At 31.9% G+C, this 20,227-nt stretch overlaps 1 protein-coding gene across 1 annotated transcript in view; it reads left to right on the top strand.

Annotated features, from left to right (window-relative positions):
• The window catches only part of LOC129803594 (formin-like protein), a 48,782-nt gene that overhangs the window by 6,135 nt on the left and 22,420 nt on the right, over positions 1-20,227 (top strand). Inside the window, exons 2-3 of the mRNA XM_055850285.1 lie at positions 12,599-12,682; positions 20,068-20,154. Coding sequence (XP_055706260.1) covers positions 12,599-12,682; positions 20,068-20,154 — 171 coding nt within the window. The remainder of the gene's footprint in view (positions 1-12,598; positions 12,683-20,067; positions 20,155-20,227) is intronic.

Consider the following 20,227-nt stretch of genomic DNA (forward strand, 5'->3'; position numbering starts at 1 on the left):
CAATTTATTGTGGATTCTTATATTAGTTGCGATTGGGTGAAAAATAGAATGTGGGGAAAGAAGATGGGTTTTTTAAATAAAAATAAGGAGGATGACATAGAGATAAATACTCTAAAATAAAAAAAAGAGTTCAAAATTATGTAAATAAGGCATGAAAATAATTCTCTGGAGTGACGCCTCTATGGGTCTTTTTTCCTTCATGAATTTATTCCATCATGTGTTAGTGCGTATTTTTATATATTATTCATGGCAGGAAAAGTACAAAATACACATTATTGAGAGGAAAAAATAGAAGTAAAAAAAAGAGGAGATGCATTTTGAGAAAGAGGGAGATTTTTCTCAAGTTGTGCGCGCCTCTTGTCTAATAACCAGTTTTCTTGGGTGGTGTTTTGTGATCAATCGTTTTGGTGCCACTTTTGCTCTGTGGCATTTGTACACATATTTAAAACTTGGTGTAAGAAGCTAAAAGATGAAGTTCTGCTGTGGGTATGATATTGAATGATGCTGAAGAGGGGACAGAGATGAAAGGCAATATCAACCAAAGTCTTGTTGAATTGGAAATTCAAGTCTGTGTAATTTATAAAATGCATTTGGAAACTAAATTCAATTGAATAAATGGAAATTTCATTAAAAAAAACCATTTCAGTAATATTTAGAGTAAAATATAATGGATGTATTGCAAAAAGTTGACGAAATGCTTGTCAAGAAACCAGAAAATCAATCAAAAATGACAGAAAAAAAGCATTTAGACATAATATTAACTTGCGAAATTTGCAGGGAAAAGAGAATTCCATGAAATTTGTAAAACTAACTCAGGAGACATTAGCGAAAAAACATATTGCTGTGCATTAAAATGCAATTAAGAAAGGGAAATCTATTTTGACAAAAATATACTTTTATTTTCTGTAGCCCTCAATACAATGAAATATTACCTGGAAATACTTCTTTATAGTTAAAAAGGTTTGTCAAGAAGAAAGATACTTCGCTTACTGCTGTAAATGTCGACTTCGATTTTATGTTTTGCTGATTTTCCGCATTTGTTTTTTGCATTAAATTCTTCAGGAGGGGGCAATGGGGTCATTTTAAAACGGACGAAATTGGAATTTTTAATCAATTAATAAATAGTAACAACTGTAAGAAGGACAACTGAATTTTAATAGTTAGAACTGTCTTATCACACTTGCACATTAAAATTTTAATATGATTCACATTAATTGTCGCTGATGAGAGTCCAAATGTGTAATTTGTGTGTTTGAATCATTTTATACTCAAAATTTGATCTATTTGTTGATAAAAAGGTAGACTTGGCCCGCAAAATTTGATATAAATTGATTTATAGTATTAATGCGAAAAATTAATGCGATTTTCTCTTTAATTTTTTAATGTGAAAAATATTTATGCTTTAGGTAAATTTAAACTTATTTTTAAAGGCCAAGTCCACTTCTTTATCAATAAATAGAAAAACCCCAAATATTAAGTGACTTAAAGACACAAATAACATATTTGGACGCTCACAATCGACAATTAATGTGAATCACATTAAAATTTTAATGTACAAGTGTGATAACGCCGGAAGGTTTATTTACCTTTACCCTTGCCGTACCATCTCTAGTCGAAATTTTGTGGAAATGTCGCCTGCAATAAAATTATTGAAGATAAACCTCAAATTTGAAAAAAGCCTTCATAATGTCTTCTGCATACCTTTTAGTCAAGAAAATTTCATAAAGTCGAAATTTACTTCTCTTTCTGCCTTAAAAGTTTAGCAGATGTCTATCCTACTTTTTTGCACTCTTCTTCTTCTTCTTTTGAACATCACACCAAATAAAATTTAGTTCAGTCCAATTTTGAGATCGAACACACAGAAAAATGGAAAATTCTTAAACAGAAACACCCAGGAATTTAATTTCAAATCCCATCCAATGAATGCCAATGCCCTAATTCTAAATCCTTGATCATTTAGTTTTAGTTGCAATTTGCAAATCTGTAGTCATTTTTCATTTTCCAGCTAATGCTGAACTTAAGTTCCCGATCTCTTAACTTGAAAGAGCTAGTGATTCTATCCCATTTCTTTCGCTCAGAGCTTCTAAACTTAAACGCCTCGGGGATTCACGTCCAATTTAAGTTCCCAGGATCTTATATATTCTTATATTTAGAATCAAAATTTTTCTCTGTGAAAGAATGGGATACTTATGCAAATCTTTTGAGAAAAAAAAGGGACGCGAATTTTGATTTCATGAAATTATACCGATCTAAAAAGTGTTTCAAAGGCATAAGGACTAATTTTCGGCAATTTTAATCGGATGAGGTTGAACCAGGCTCCGTTATACGGGCTTCAGACATAAGGCTTAGTTATCTGGCTTAACTCCTCTAATTCCTCATCAAGCATGATTTTTTAGGAAATTGGTGTTTAGGATTAAATATTAAGGGCAAAAGATCCATTAGATTTTGAAAAATCAATAAAATTGCTTGTTATTTAGATTTTTGAGACCTTCGGGAACTGGGCTAAACCTCCAGTCTGAAGCCGGTATTAGACCGATAAGGCGTGGACTTGGACACCAGTTCACTAGCGGTTTCGGAATTGAAGTGCTGTGTCGTATAATAGGTTCGTAAAGCCGAAAATAGACACAGGAAGCGGCTTAGGGATCAGCCCGAAAAATGAGGATTGTTGTCGATACACTCACGAATCAGCCCATAATTTTGAGGATCAGGCTGATCTTCTAAATTCATGAGGTCTAGTGAAATTACGGGGATTAGGCGACATCAGCGCCAGTAGTACTGAAAATAAAAAAGCTTCACTTTGGGTGTTTTTGGGTGCTTTTCGAAATGTCAATTGGGTTAAAAAACATGGAGAGTAATGGTACGCAATGTTGTAAAATCTTAAAATGCATTAAGATTGGAGCGATTGGAGTAATGGAAAGGTCAGAATGCTCCTTTCTGTACGAAAAATCTATTGATATTGCACTTAAGAAATCTTTCAGCAATCAAAGTGTGCAAATTTAATAGAAATTTATGCTGAAAACGCTAATCCTTAATCGTAAATCCTCAGTGTATGATAGTTTGAGCTGATACTTTACCGCCAAATTTTTCGAGCTGAGTATTCTCTAGGATCAGCCTGTGTCTATTTTCGGCATAAGGGCCAAGTCTTAAATCAGTCCAAGACCTGCACAGGATTGTAGCACTGTTTAAGAAAAGTAACGATTCTATGATAAACTTATAATGGGGTTCCCTAAAAAGTCCAAGTCGCTATCTCTAACCGTTTGGCGTGTTAATCTCACAATGGATAATTAGATGAAGAAAAATGTCTGATGGAGATTTTGTACAGATATTGAAGAATATACGGCTTATAATGATGCTCTTGTCTTGTAGAGATTGAGCAGTAAGATCAACACTTCAATTTATTGGTTATCATTTGTCAACAATCTCTATCTGTACATTTATATATACTTCCCAAGAAAGAGCAAAAAATAATATATTACAAATTACAAACTATTAATAACACTTCCCTCTCTTTCACTGTCAGTTTAAACTCTTGAGAAAATTAATTTGCAACCCCCTTGAACTTTTTTTTTCGGTGTGAAGAATTGGAAGAAATGACGCCAGTCTGGAGTTAAGAAATAACATTATAATGGTTTCGTAAATAGAATAATCGTCATCACTGTCATTTTCAAAGAGAGTGTGAAGAGAGAGAGAAAGAAACGGAAGAGTAAGAGAAAAGAAAGGGGGGAAAAGTGAGTGATAGATTTGCAAAACCTTCTGACCGAACGACGTGATAAATAACATGATTAATTGACGACGGAAATGGTTAAGAAGAGATAATGCACTTCTCATAACACAAGAACTTTTATTGCACTCAAATGCCAATTTATTGAGTGTCTCAATGAAACATCAGCACAATTGACAAGCAGGGAAAGTCTCGGTTGAGTTCATTGATTGTGTGTCTATTCTACAATTTGCCAAGATAAGCACTCATTAGCAACTTCCAGTCACTGTGAATGTGTGGTCTGAAAGAAATAAAAAAGTTGTGTTGAAAATATTGAAGAGTAGTTCAAGTATGATTTAGCGAATTACATCACTGTTTTATCACATTAGGCTTTTTCATTCACTTTAGTTCTCCATAATTTGCTATTTTCTTTCTTTCTATACTTATTCTTAAACTTATAATCAAAGCAATTTGTAAATTGAGTATTCTTTTACTATTCATCCATTCTTGTGTTTCTTTTTTATGATTACCTGAAATATAATTTTTAATCTAATCGTCAGGGATAGAGTTTTACGTAGCAAAATCATAAAAGGAACATACATTTCACGAAAGGGAAATTTCTGGATATGGATTATTTTCCAGAGAAGTTTATGTGATAGGTCATTTTAGACCAGGCCCCTCCACGACTTACGTCTAACTGAAGTTTTTTTTTAACTTTTTTTTGTTTAATAACTGATACTCTAGACTCAATCTACTTTCCCGTATTTAATTGTAGGTGTAGCCGATATAGCCCAAAGAATTTTTAAATATTTACTAATAGATTAGCCCAACCATTTGTAAAACTTGTCTAGAGAAAAAAAAATTATTTCAAAAAGTCACTCAGCGACAACCCTTATGCCCTAGACACGCTTACGACTTAAGCCGAGAGACGACTTAGTGGAAAATAATGGAAATGTAGTTTGACCATTATTTCTAATAAAATTACGCTAAGCCATCTCTCGGCTAGTCCTCAAGTCTGTCGAGGTCCTTACATACATATTATGATCTATCCATGTTGACAACTGTCAAATGGATTATATATCTGAAGATCACAATTATACAGTGATGGAAATAAGTATAATTCCATCCCATAATCCTTAAAGAAACTCATCAAAAAAAGAAGCCTCGAAAACACTTCTCATGTTGAAAATAACGTCCTTTCTTGTCAATATTAAAATCCGACATTTTGATTTTTTAATCTAAGTATTTTTATCTAACTAAACTGGATTAATTTCTTACGACTACAGGACATTGGCAAAAATGGCTAATAAATCAATTTTTAAATGTTATATAAAACATTTTCATTTCATGAAATAGTACAATATTGTTGATTAAAGAAAAATTAAGAAATGGGCTTAGATATGGTTCTGACCCGATGGCAGCCAAAATACCGAAAGCCTAAATTCACTGAAACACTGAAAATTTTCTTTTGCTTCAAGCAAGCATGGCTACAATCATGGGAGTGGACACTTAAGAATTCCGGATTTTAGTCCTTCGGAATTTTGGCGTTCGAGATTTTGGCTTTCGGGATTTTGACGGGAATACTTCTGATCAATTCAAAAGCTTTGGGATATAGAGTAAGCCTGTAGTCTGAAGATTGCCTAAGTTCATAGGCTAGCTAGGACACTTTCTGATAAGGAGAAACCCAACTGCGGCTGTAAACTGGCAAAATATTCGCTTTTTATCCAAATCTTTTTTTTTTATAAGACTTCGTTTATTTGTTTATTAATCGTTTAGTCCTCGCCTAAGATTAAATTTATGATAGTACTTGTTTGCATGGGCGAACAGCACTGTTTTTTGATCCTTATGGCTCCAGCTCCGTATCCAGCACACCTTTTAGATCAGAAAAATTTCAAGAAATCAAAATTCAGATACCTTAGTTTCTTACGTTGCGTTTCATACTCCAAATCGATTGAGCTAAATGAAGCTTGTTGTGACGTTTGGAAGAAGAAGAAGAGTGCGAAAAAATGAGATAGACATACGCAAAACGTGTAAGAAAGAAAGGGTTTCAAATTTCGACTTCATGAAATTTTCCTGACCTAAAATTACACCACAAATTGAGTCTCAATCAAACTTGAACGCTCGTAACCTTCGTAACAAATACACTACTTTTTTTATAATATTTTTACTATTTTTAGCCTGGGACACTGGAAAAATGAAAGAATCAAATTGGATTATTATTTGATCTTTTTCAAAAGGATGGATTATAATTGATCCTTTGAAAGGATCACTGTATCTTGAAATTTTCTATGCACATTTATCACGTTAGATTATGTTTTTTCGTAAACCTATTTCTCGTATCATATTTCGCTTATCTGAGCGTACACCAAAGATGACTTTTTCATTGTTTTTAAATGTTTATTCCGGAGTTAAATAAGAGTCAAGACGGGGATACTTTCAAAGGATCGTCGGTGATCCTTTCATTTCTACCAGTGGATGCTTATGTTTCTAAATAAGTCTTTTAATAATCATAATAAAATTTATAATATTAATTAATTTATATGTTTTTAAGTTCAAATGACAACCAACCATCTTCACTCTGAAATCGAACCATTTTATTTATTATTATACGAATGTACATAAAGAAGTAATGTTTTTGCTTGAATTTTGCAGAAATATTAAAAATAAAGACAAATAAAACTGCTTCTGTGAGCACTGAAGATCTTTAATAACCAGTTACCGTATCAATAATTGACACATCAAGTTAATTGACAGGAGTGAGATATAAGAGAAATCAATTTTGTATGCGTTCCATATTGAAGAATTACTCACTTTTTTTTACTAATATTGAAATTAAAAAGAATGAATATTCAGTTATTCAATGAAGTCTCAAGCTTCTTAAAGTAATTCAGTGATAATTGAAAATGAAAATTAATTCCATAAATATGTTTATTTTTACATTTTTAAAAATTGTCATAACTAAACACACGAAAAGGTGTGAAATAATTTTATGATTTTTTATTCCGTATATTACTGATTCCTTACTTGTGATAATCATTGCGGGATATTAAATTAGTAATTTATGCAAAGTTAATATTTGATTTTTAAGATTGACACAATGGATAAACAAGAGAAAAAGTAATTAGGAAGTGAGAAAGTGAAATAGGAGGGAAATGGGTGAGAAAGGCTATAAAAAAAGAATAAGGTAGCAAAATATTATGTTGACGAAGGGGAAAAAGCGTAAATGTCTTTCATTGGAAATTTCAATGGGTAGTGTTCATTTACGTTTTTAACTTAGCATTCTATCACGTTCAATATTTTTCGTCTTTCATTGCGTCCATGGGTGAAGTTCTAACAACACCTATTCTACTAACTATTTAAATGCATTTCCTTTTTCCGGTGACCCAAAATTTATATTATTTACTCTTAACAAGTGTACGCCAGCTCCTGACCATTGTTATGTTTATGTTAATTGCCAAAGTTTTTTTTTCGGCAATTCTGGAGGAGAAATTCCAACTTTTTTTTCCTTTCAATTTTTGTCTGACTGCGGGAAAGTTGCTCTCTTAAATATACAATATTTTTTCCGAAAACAGGCAATGAACGAAAAATAAAATCTTTTTTCTTCTCTCAACTCTCGGGCATAACGCTAAAAATAAAACTAATTAAATCTAATTGAACAATTTCAATAGATTTGTGAAAGAGATGCTGGTGTTTTTCCTAACACAAACACATACTTTTCATGACCTCATTTGGAAGTATTCTAAACTTCCATCACTTTAATTTTGTAAATGGATTTTTACTTCGCCGGTGTAGACTAGAAAAAATAATAAATTTAACTTACAAGACATGCTGAGAGAGAATCCACGATTATCCCAATTTGCATGCTAAAGTTGAATTTACCAATTAAATAGAAAGGGAATTCAAATAAATTTTCTAACATACACACAATGTTTTGCTGTTTTTTTTTTGCATGTAGCATGTGGAAGTTTTGTGTAACAAAGAGTGACTTTGTATTCTGTATAATACGGCTGGGATCCCTAATGGCAAACGCAGCGGCAAAATTGATAATATTGTTGATGTAGGCCTATCAACTATTTTCTACCCTCAGTCTATTTAAACACACTTCGCATGAGATGTTGCGACAATCATGAGTTCCCTCTCTCATGAAATATTACTTCTCTATTTGGATTAATTTGTGGTTCTCTCCATCTGTATATTTACATTATGTGCTATTCTGTGAATAGCAGGGTGATTCACTACAATTTTCATGTAGAAAATGTTAGGTCAGATTATCGAGAAACTCTCCTTAGGGGAAGTGCTTATAATTTTGGACAGTCTGCTTATAAGCATCGAAGTTCCAAGTTTGAAGTGCGATATTTTCTATACTAATTGACATTTCTTGTTACTCTCTTTTCAGAAGGGTTGTTTAGAAACTTAGCAAGCTATTTATCGTCTTATTTTTATTAAAATTAGTTTTAATACGTTTAAAAATGAATTGATAAGTAGAGGTGACCTTGGCTCTTATTTTGGACAACTTGTTTATTAATTTGTCCAACTTGGCTGTAAATTTGGACAGCTAATCCGCCTCAATAGGATGCCTATTGTTCTTCTTTTGATGAACCAATCTTACCAAGTCCTCTTCCTGTTCATGTAAGGGAAACGTAGAATGTCACAGAAGCCCGGAAACTTTCCATATCATTCATTAAAGTGAGTTGACTTCAATACTCCAAGTACGTGCAGATTCGCTCATTCCCTGACCTTTCCTGGAGCCTTTCAAGGCATTTCTCGCTACATCTCTTTCGTAGAGATGATGCTCCTTTGTTTCTCCAGGCATTTGTCCAACCTAGTCATCACAAAAGCTAAAACTTCACGAAATTTCGTGAGAAAAACACCTGTCCAAAATAAGAATCATCACCTCACTGGTGAATGTCTTAAAAAATTTCCCATTTTTCACACGAAAAATATAATTCACAAGACAAATCTCACTTCAGGTCAAATGTACAAATCATCAGTAATGTGAATCAACACAATATTCAATGAATATTCAATAATATCACTCAAAAACAGCGAACAAACTTTGTTAGTACTTCACCAAAACTAAATAAGACTGAAGTAAGCCACGAAGTTCTGTCATATTTCTCGTAAGCAATTGCTCACACTGAATTTTCAACAAAACAATTTCAACTCAAATCATATTCAAAATTTAACGTATTTAGTGTCAAAATCTTCCAAAAAGAACAAATATTTAGATAGAATTCATTTTTCATCAAATATTGGAATAAAAATCCATCATTTTAATCAATTTATTTTTAGTGTCCAATTTTACCCTCAAAGTGTCCAAATTTAGAAACTGTCCAAAATTATGAGCACTTACCCTATATTATCTCCTATATTACTTAACCTGATTCTTTTATCATAGCAGAAAGGTTATATTTTTGGTATGAAGTATGTAAAACAGAATTTCCTAAGATCTGTCTAAAAATTATTAAAACACTGTAAGCAGATCAAAAAGAAAATCATAATTAAATGAATACCGAAAAAAATTTTGAGTACCGATATACTTCTTGGTTGTTTGATTATATGAATTACTTAAAATTTTTCATCTTGTGTAAAAAATCTCAAGATTATTGTATTTAAAATTACCCAAAACACTTTATTTCAATTTTAACTTAAAAAAAAACACTAAATTTTCTTCGAAAATTACCTAAAACACTAAGCTTTCCTTTAAAATTATACAGAATATTAAATTTCGTTTTGGAAATACACTGAAATACATTTTTTTCTTTAAAATTCCCCAAATTAAAATTACACATTAAAATTACAATTACACAACTTGTCATTAAAATTACACAAAACGCTACATTTCCCTTAGACATTACACAAAAAAGCTAAATTTGACTTAGATATTATCCAAAACACTAAATTTTCCTATAAAGAAAAAATTATTATGCACAGTGGTGCATTTTTGATTAATTGTAATAGTTTGGAAGATCTCCTCTAGTGGTTTGTAACGGAGATAAAATCATCTTGGCATTCGTCATAATTCCCTTATATTTTGTGTTAAATTCACCTCTTCGAAAGATTTTATCCTAACCAAAATTACAGTGCCCGCTTTGTAATCCGGATGATTGGGAGACAATATGACAGATGTCCTCTTTCTAATCCTGATGTATTTTTTGAATTTGTTCAACGTCACGAAAATATAATACAAGGGTTTTTCTCTAGAATTAGAATAAAAGTTTTAAAGAAGCTTAAAAAGACATAATTAGAGAATTCCACGCTATTATATACTTCATTTATTCAACAAATACATCACAGGATAATTCATTTTCATTGCTGAACACACTTGCATACATAACCTCAAAATTAATTTCAATGTAAAATTATTTTTAATGTTAAATTTATCGCGACTGATTAATAGCTGATTCTAGAAAGCAAGGATTTTATAAAATATTTCACATAGGGAAATTGCTTGTTATTTCGGACAGGGTATATATAAGCACCAATGTTCTAAATTTGAAGTGCAATATTTCAATACAAATTCAACTTTTTTGTTTCTTCCTTTTCGGGTCGGGAGTGTTCTTTGGAATCTTGACAAGCTGTTTATCGTCTTTGCTTTGTTTACTTTCTAAAATCAATCAATACGTTTGAAAATGAATAAAAATGTAGACATTAATTTGACTGTAATTTTGGACACCTTGCTTATAATTTTGGACACTGTGTTTGAAATTTTGGACAGCTAATCAGTAGCAATAGAATGCCCATTGTTGTTTGTTTCAAGAACCTAACTTACCAAGTTCTCTTCCTCTTTATGAGAAAGAACCACGGATGTTCCAAAGGGCCCGGAAGCCCGGAAATTTTCCATATAACTCATTAAAGATAGTTGACTTGTACAACAAGTACACGCCGATTCACGCATTCCCTGGCCTTTTCGGGACCATTTTAAAGCTTTTTACACTGCATCTCGTTTTTAAAGATGATGCTCCTTTTTCTATGTATTTATAAATTCTAATCATGACAAAAGCTAAAAAATAAGAAAATGTCAAGAAAAAAATCACCTTTCTAAAATTGAAATATCACCTCACTATTGGTGAATCTCTGACAAAATTGTTCATATTTCACAAGAAAAGTAATTCACAGGGCTGATTACACTTCAGGCCAAATGAACCAATTACTAACGTGAATCAACAAAATATTCAATGAATATTTAGTGATATCACCTAAAAATATCGAGGAAAAAATTGATAGTCCTGCACCACAGCTAAATAAGACTAAAGTAAACACAAAGTTCTGTCATACAGTAGACTCTCTCAAATTCGGGCATTTGGGACCGAAATGTCACCCGAATTATAGAAAAATTCGGGCGACAAACTGTTTGAAATGCAACGACTTTTTGTTCATCTGCATACTCAAACTAAGTTTACATACTCATATTTATGGTAAATTTAGTGAAAACTCCTAACTAATGTAAAATCACATCATAACTAAGACAAACCATGGCAATTTTGAGCATATTTGCTTAATTTGATAATTCTAATCAAACTTGAAAAATGACAACAAACTTTTTTCAAATGTAGGGTAAGTGTACCAAATTCCGGCCAGCTTGGAATTCCGGTCACATTTTTTGTTCCTCAAATTTTCATTAATTTTTAGTTTTTGCATGCTCTAGAGACTATTCACTGCAAAAAATAACAAAAAAATATCGCTTCGACGAGTATGATGATCTGAAAAAGGCATTGGGAGAATTCCGAAAGGGCAAGGAGCTATAAGAATGAAGGTGGCCGGAATAGGCCACCAATGCTATGCCTACATTTTATTCATTTTAAAATGTATTAAGAATGACTTTAGAGAAAATAAAGACGATAAACTGTTTACAAGGTTCCAAGCAACAGTCCTTATAAAAAAGTCACAAAAAATCAATTTGTATTAAAAATATTATATTTCAAACTTGAGACTTTGGCGCTTGCATGCAACTATTCCGAAATTTGGCAGACTTACCCTAACTTCTTCCCGAATTAAAAAGTAGCCCGATCTTAAAAGAACCGAACTAGCGAGAGTCGACTGTATTTCCTGCTCACACTGAAGTGTCAATAAAGCAATTTTATTTGAAATCATTTAAAATTTAACGAATTTAGTGTTAAAATCTTCTAAAAAGCATAATTATTTAGACAGAATACATTATTCATTAAATATTAGAAAAAAATCATAATTTTAATCAATTTCCTCTATTAACGTATTGCATAAGACAGTTATTTAACAATCGAATCTTGATTCCTGAAAAATTGTTCAGATTGAGTTTGTGTCCCCTGTAGTTTCCAAAGCGCAAAGAATTTTTCCACGGCTATTTACTATAAAGATTCATAAATTTAAAAATTAGAATATAAAAAAAATCTTCAACAGATTTGGAAGTAAAGATAATCATAATTTAATACAGAAAAAATAAATCAAACGATTTATTTTGAAAATTTTCTATAAACTTTCGATGCTTTAAGAAGAGATTCTTTATCAGTAAAAGAGTATTTCGTTTTTTTTTCTTAAAGTATTTAAAACTATCTGATTAAGTAAGAGAAAGACTTTCGTTTATAGACAATTGTATTTTATCTTATCAAGTTACTTAGTAAAAGGTATAATTAATAACTATCATTCATTAATAGAGACTCTTGCCTTATCAGTTGTCTGAGTTTATTGGCATTGTAAATTTCTTATCATTAATCACAATTGCTGAAAGACTGATTTTTTTTAAGTAGAGTGGCTTGCACATGATAATGAATACAAATATGAAAATATTAATTACTAGAAGAGTACTGAAATATAAAAGAATACCCTGTGTAGTAAATCACTTCTCTTGTTTCCTATATTCACTTTCAAAATGAATTATAAATTGAGCCTAATAAATTTGTTACTCTTTCATAATTGCAGGCATCAATGGATTTACCACCGGATAAAGCGAAATTGCTGAAGAATTATGATGATGAGAAAAAATGGGACATTATATGTGATCAGGTAATTAATCCAATTTTCTCATGCACGTTTTGTGAATATTATATTACTTATATATGCTGATTAATTAAGCTGTTTGTGATGGTGGTGAAAGAGAATATGGAGGAGGTGAAAAAAAAAGTTCAATGAGCTTAAATTTGTTGCTTCAGAAGATTAAAAAATAGGCATTGGTTGTAGTTGAGGAAAAAAAAGAAGAATATTTTGTGTAGAATTTATTTTGTTACTCTATTCTTTCTCAATTTTGTTCTCTTGTGAGAACTTCCAATTGTTTTGGGGGGTGTATGCGTGAGTAATGTTGAGTTGTTTTATGAAGAGATTTTGCCTCTCTATATAGTATCAATAATTAATTGTCCAAATGACATCATTTCTTCGAAACGGTCATTGAGCACGGCAAATAATGTGAATAAGCACGCCCGAATAATAATAATAATAAATTACACTGTGATTTCTGTCTTGTATTCTGTGCTGGGCTTTTTGTCTTCGAAAAAAAAAAAAAACGTAAGCAAAATATCATACAAGATTACTAAATGGGCAAGCATAGCGTCTAGTAAATATTTTTTTTTAAGAAAGATATGAAAAAAATGGTGAATCATCATTCTGTAGAGTTTATTTGAATAATAGGAAAAAAAACAGCAATAAGTAGTGGGAGAGATAAAATTTCCTCCTGCTGAGTTTTAGCATAAATTCATCAACATTTTTTCATGTATAAAATTTTCTATGTGCTCTCTGGAGTGAAGATTAAGAGATTTAGCACTACATAGAAAATAAAGTATGGTGAAAAAAATGAGCATTCACATCATAAACATCTTTTGAAGGTTTATCGTTCAGTAACCTTCAAATGCAAATTACTTTTTCAGCTTATATGACAGCCAAGTGTTAATCTTTCACATTGATTTGAATATGAAAAAAAAAAGTTTAGATAGTGCGTAGAATATTACTTATGAAATATCATTTTGTCAGACAAACATTTGGTGGAGATTGAATGAATATGTGGGGAGAGATAGCAGGAGGGGTTGGAGTGAGACAGAAAGTGCCAAAGGTTCCGGCAGTCAAGTCAATTGACTTCAATAAAAAGGCAACTTTGTGCTTGAGCGTGACACAGAAAATTTAATGTAACTATACATGAAGTGTACTATGTATATAAAATATCCAGGGGGGACATCATTGAGTGGAAAAAAGAGAGAGAGAGAGACAAGGAACATGATGAGAGGGAATTTGATTACAAATTTTTATTAATAAAATGAATGAACATGAACGATTTTGTAAAAGAAGAGAGTGTATAAATTACTCTGCCATTTAAAGCCACTTTATTGGCTTTCTTCAGACGAACTTCCTAAAATCAGTGATAAGCCCAGATAAGCTTATTGTAGCTGTGATTTTTTGAAAGCGATTTTAAGATGCTCATAATTCGGAAGTTGTGATAATTTGCCAAAATATATTAAATTGCCTTAGTTCGATTCTTTAATCCGTAATTTTAACTTGGGATCAATTTTCATATTTTTTTTACTGATAAGTGAAGACCGAAAGGAAAGTTCATATTCATAATTACAATGGTTTAATATGGATTTGAAAATGGACATTTAGCCCAAAGTCAAAATCCCGAACGCCAAAAGCCCAAAAGTCAAAATTTAGAAAACCAATATTCCTAAAGCCAAAATCCCAAAAGTCAAAATCCAGAAAACCAAAATCCCTAATGCCAAAATCTCGAACATCAAATCTGGGAAAGCTAAAATCCCGAAAGCCAAAATTCCGAATGGGCCAAAATCCCGAAAAGTCAAAATTCCGATAGTCAAAATAATGAAAGGGACAAAATTATACGAAGGATAATGTGTGAAATACTTTCCCAAAACACTGAAATATCCCTTTGCCTCTTCCAAGGGCGGGTGTAATCGTGGGAATAGTTATGACACTTAAGAATTCGGGATTTTGGCATTCGGAATTTTGACGTTCCAGATTTTAGCTTTTTGAGATTTTGGCCCAATCGGGGTTTCAACCCATTCGGGATTTTAGCTTTTACGATTTTGACCTTTTCGATGTTTTGGCCTTTTTGCGATTTTGACCTTCAGGATTAAGGCTTCCAGGATTTTACCCGGAACCCATTTTCCCATGTTATCTAATTCCAAGGCAAAATTTTCCTGAAAAACTTACCTGATAAGTTATTAAAGTAGCTTCCTAAAATTTGTTTTTGGATGAACTTGCCGAAAATTCTAAGATAAATATGTATTAACTTACGTGGCATAATTTGAGACATTTTGATTCAATATATTAGGAGCCCGAGTAATTAAAAGGAATGCCCTGTTGACTTATTTAAATACGACATTTAATCCATTTCTACAATTTTGTCACAGACTGTTATTTACCAAAAACTGTTTTACGTAAAAGAAGTGTTTTTATTTGTTTAAAAAGAAGCAGAAAAGGCGAACTGGACCATAATGGATCCGGTACATGTCATTCACTTCAGATCTTCGTTACTTTTTACACTGATAATTCTTTTTCGATAAAAGAGTTTCTGTAGGAAAATTCTTTGAAATATCCTAAATCGGACAACGGATTTGTATTTAGCGGAATCAAAGTGTTCTGAAAACATCCACTAATGAATAAATTTGGGTAAAACCTTGAACAAAATTTGGCATCTTTAATAAGGAAATTATTCTAAAAATTGCCCTTGATTACTGAGGTCTTTCAAGTTAATTTATGAGAGCGGTCTATGGTTAAAATTTAAATCATTTCAATCCTCGTTTTTGAGAAGATAACATATTTTTAATTTTCTTATTTGCCTCATTTTGTCTCAGGTTTCCTTACTATAATTTTAACAAAATCGAAAATGGGAATTTCTAGGATTTCTGGATCTTCGATATCGAAATTTAGAAATAGATTTTGCGATACCTTTCATTCAAATCATTTTAAGACTTATTTTCAAATACTCCGTATCACGGTAAAGGGGAGGGGCCAGATGAATTCAAATCCGTTTTTGAGAGAAAGTCCAGATCTTACTAGAGTACTAAATTTACTACTAAAATCTGAACATAGTCCATGGTAAAAAGGATCTAGTAACGCTATCCTATATCGTCTATTTAATTATTTCCAAAAACCACAAGTCATTAGCTTTCTCCATATTCCTTCCAGATACGTTATTATATTCGTGTTCTTATTAGGATGTAATAGTATTTATACAATGTTTTGGTTTTGCCTGATCGCTCGTGGTCGGGTTTCACCTCATACCACAAAAGCTGACATTGTAAAGAATCTCAGCTTTAAAAACAAGATTGTATTTTACCATTTGAACATTTTATCTCTTATCACTGGAATTTTTTTTTTAAAATTATATACAACAATGCTCCATTATGGGATTTATGGTTATATTTTTTCCTTATTTTCTCAACATCCGTCCTTCAATTGTTTTATGATCATTTGAAATGTAAAGTTTCGTGACTCAGTAAGAAAGAAAAAAAATATTTGTTGTGCATGTTAACACGGAGATGGAGGGAAAAATATTTATTGCAATGGAAATTGTATAAATAGCAGTGACGGATTTAACGCATTCATTGAAGATATTTTGGCAATTGGCAAAGAAAAAAAAGAGGGACCAGTCAAAGTCAAGTATTTGATTTAATCGAGCTTATGAGTCATTTTGCAAGAGAATCATTCCACAATAATTCGATATGAAATTCTTAGAATTATTCTCTTGAGAGTTGATAACATGGATATTCGGGAGAAATATGACCAAGACAATGAATGTGTGATTAAAGAAATATATAGAACAATAATAAAGAAAGCCTTTGAGTCACGGTATACTTCTTATCTTAGATCAAATTTGTCATTTTTCTTTGCTATTCAGATTTTTAGTTTAGTTATGTATTGGTAATGTAAATTTCTTATAATTAATCGAGAAATGATTTGTTATATTCAAGTGTTTCTTCAAAATGATATAACCTATTCTTGTAAATACAAGTGGCAAAATCTCTACGAGAACTGAGTACTCCTAGATGTTGAGTCTTAAAATCAGGTTGAATTATACAAAAACTTGTTCTTTTAATGTCCGAACACTAAATTTAGTGCAATTTATATAATATAATCTTTATAGTAGACTGTGTACCATCCCTATTCCTCCTGTCTTACTCTAGCAACGCAAATTTTTAATAAATCTTTAATAAACACACGACATTTGCGGTCAGTTTCCCGTATGACCTTTAGTAGAACTAGATTAGAATGAAAGGAATAACTATTCACATTTTAAGAACTCGTGTCAGGACCTCTTGAGACCCTATTCTGTACCATTTGGGAAATTTGAAAATCTTTCTTTTTAGGGAAAGATTATAGAAAATACGTCATATTCCTTAAATTTTATTAGATACATTAAATAAATTGGAATATTTTGACATAAGTGTCAATATAGGGGTTCCCTGTTAAAGAGGTTTTCCTTGTTCCTTCCACGGTACACGATTAGAGAAAACGACTTAGGGCAGAATCACATTGACAGTAAAATGCTCGCCGTAGCCACACCGTATTTCGTTAATTTACGCATTTTCATTGCAATTCTTATGCAAATTCTCGATTATGGTATTACCTTATCTCATACTCAGTGGCAGTAGGAGAAAATAATATAAGAAAATTGAAGAGATAAAAGGAAAATTCGATAAACGGTGAGCAAAAAGAACTGTATGAGAAATTAATCGTACAGTTTTTTTGCTCACTGTTTATCGAATTTTCGTTTTATTTCTTCAATTTTCTTTTATTACTTTCACCTAGTGCCACCGAGTATGAGATAAGGTTATACGGTAATCGAGAATTTGCGTAAGAATTACAATGAAAATGCGTAAATTAACGAAATACGGTGAGCATTTTATTGTCAATGTGATTCTGCCCTTAAGTGGGCATCAGATCTCAGGTTTAGTTGAATGGTTTGACTGCTCTAAATCTTATTATTAGTCGCAAGATTTTTTTTTTAGAAACAACTCATTGGATATTAAGGGTAACTATTAGATTATTAAAAAAAAACCGATAAAATTGCTTCTTAATTTGGATTTTGAGACCTCCGGGAATTGGGGTAAACCTTTAAGTTCTATGGTCGGTCTTATAGTCGACAATTTCCGCCTTGTGGCCTCCTCTCGCCGGTATTTTTCGCAAACGCACCGTATCTAGGCGGGTGTTTTGCCAATATACGAAAATATCCTTAAATATTTCTTATAACTGTTTTTCAAGGTCAAAGGTTGAAAGTGCTCAATATAGCATATTTCTCAACCGAATGTGGCAATTCAGGATTTTTTTTTTGAAAAGGTCTTTGCAGTTCAAGCACGTCTAAATCAGTTCCAAGCGGGTATAAACCGATTAAGAATGGATTCGAGCTACTAATTAATTTTTAAAAATTATTTTAAATTGTAGGGGGCAAGTGGGACACCTTTGAATGGGGGCAGCTCTAAAATTGGTTTTTTTCTCCTCTTTCAAAATATGGAACAGAGCCTTATCTTTACGATTCAGCTTTACAATTGGTTTGGGGAGTCAAATTATAATTATGATAATGTCCAGTTTCACTTAAAAGTTCGAGAAAAACCAATTTCAAAGTTGCCCCAATTCAAAGGTGCCGCACTTCCCACTGCCTGTTTTTTTTTTTTAAATAATTTTTCAAGTCAGTTCAAATTAGTTGTGAACAAAAAACTGGCAAGCAAGTGAATTCATGTAAAATTGAGTTTTTCCTAATGCGTTATGATCAAATTATAATAGTCCTGAGAGGAAAAAAATTTTCCATTGCGTGAAAACTCGGAAGATCTCTGGGTCATATATGACTCTATTGTCCTCAAGGGAAGTGTGCATACCATTTTCAAAATCTATATCACGGGCTTTTTAAGAGTTTTTTTTTTGCTTGTAGTTATTAATTTGGCCAAAACCATGGCAAACTGGATTGTCTTGATGAACACTGTACTCCTGGTGTTCAAGGAATCTTCCTGGTAATCCCTTGAACAGTCTCTGTCACAATATTTTGAGTGGTATTTAGCAAAAATAAACTTATCTACATATTTATTCACACACAATACAATTGCATAGTATGAGGACGCTTGCAGAATACTCTAAAATATTGCAAAATATGTTATAATTCATCAGATATAAATGAAATGTCCAGGAGCAAGATATTTTCCTTCACAAAGAAAAACAATGTACCAACTACATTGTTGGCACGAAAACACTTTCATAAACTTTTACCCTTGCCGACAATAGGGTTATATATGACCCGGAAAATTCTACGCGCTTTTCTGGAAAATTGAGAGTAATTTATTATATCAAAATATGCAATATAAAACCTTTGGATATTCTATTTTGTGTTTCTAAAGAACTTTTTGCTGAAAAAAATAAATGAATATAAAAAATTTTGAAAAAGAAAAGTCATTTCACAAAGTTCGAAATTCGTGATTTTTGATCTCAAATATTTTCATTTCCTGAATATCTGGAGTCTTGAGAAAATTAGCTAAGAATCTTACATCTTTCTATTATGATGTCGTGCACAAACATAGATTTCAATTAATGTAAGGTAAAGTGCCCTCGCTCGACTGGTAGAGTTATTTATTCAATTTATTTATATTTGCTATAATATTTTGCGTATGATCTAACATTAATAGGTCAATTATTCCATGAATAATACGAACCAGTGACAAATTTATAGAAATTGACGAAATTGCCCATAAAGGCGTCTACACATTGAGAGCAATTTTTGTCAAAAATTTCGTTTTTGACAGAAATTTGACGTTTCCCCCTACAACGCTGCAGGGAATTTCCTTCAAAAAGCAATTTTTGACAAAAATTTCTCCCAATGTGTAGAGGCCATAAAACATTCAAAAATTGACCCACCGACCAGTCGAATCGAGGAACCCGGTCGAGTGAGGGTACTTTACCTTAAATGCTCAAAAAAAAAAATTTCCCCGGGTCATATGACCCTAATGACGTGAAAGACGTGAAAGAGTTAAAACAGAAGCAACCATTGTACGAATATAAACGCAGGTCCATTATTTTTAAAACCGATGTACTAACAGTTCGGATGCTACATTTATTTAAAAAAAAATCTAAAACCAAACAAAATTATAAATTAAAAATGGAAATCGTGTTTAACAATATAATGATAATTAAATTTCATGGTAACAGGCTTACCAATAATTATTTATGCTGCAGACGAAAAGTGGAAAGAAAATTTCCAATTCAATGCACAGATAGCATATTGGCCCAGTACATCACTGGTGTGGGTGAGAAGAAATGCAGGACCTTGAAATTACACTGTAATTTTCTCTCTTTCTCTCAGATTGTAGCCTCTATCACACAAAGTCAAATATCATTTATCATGTTTAGTTGGTGTTTACATAATATTTGCGTTACTCACGCTTTTCCCATGCTTTCTTCAACAGGAAATGGTCCATGCAAAAGATCCACCGTCACACTATTTGACCAAATTGAGAACATATTTGGATCCAAAAGCTTCACGAAGTCACAGGGTAAGTCTCAAAAAAATGTTTTACATTTTGAATATATAGTAATTTATGAGGTTTGAAAGAAAAAAATGTAAAT

The sequence above is a fragment of the Phlebotomus papatasi genome, chromosome 2, assembly GCF_024763615.1.
Source record: "Phlebotomus papatasi isolate M1 chromosome 2, Ppap_2.1, whole genome shotgun sequence".
NCBI classification, from domain to species: domain Eukaryota; kingdom Metazoa; phylum Arthropoda; class Insecta; order Diptera; family Psychodidae; genus Phlebotomus; species Phlebotomus papatasi.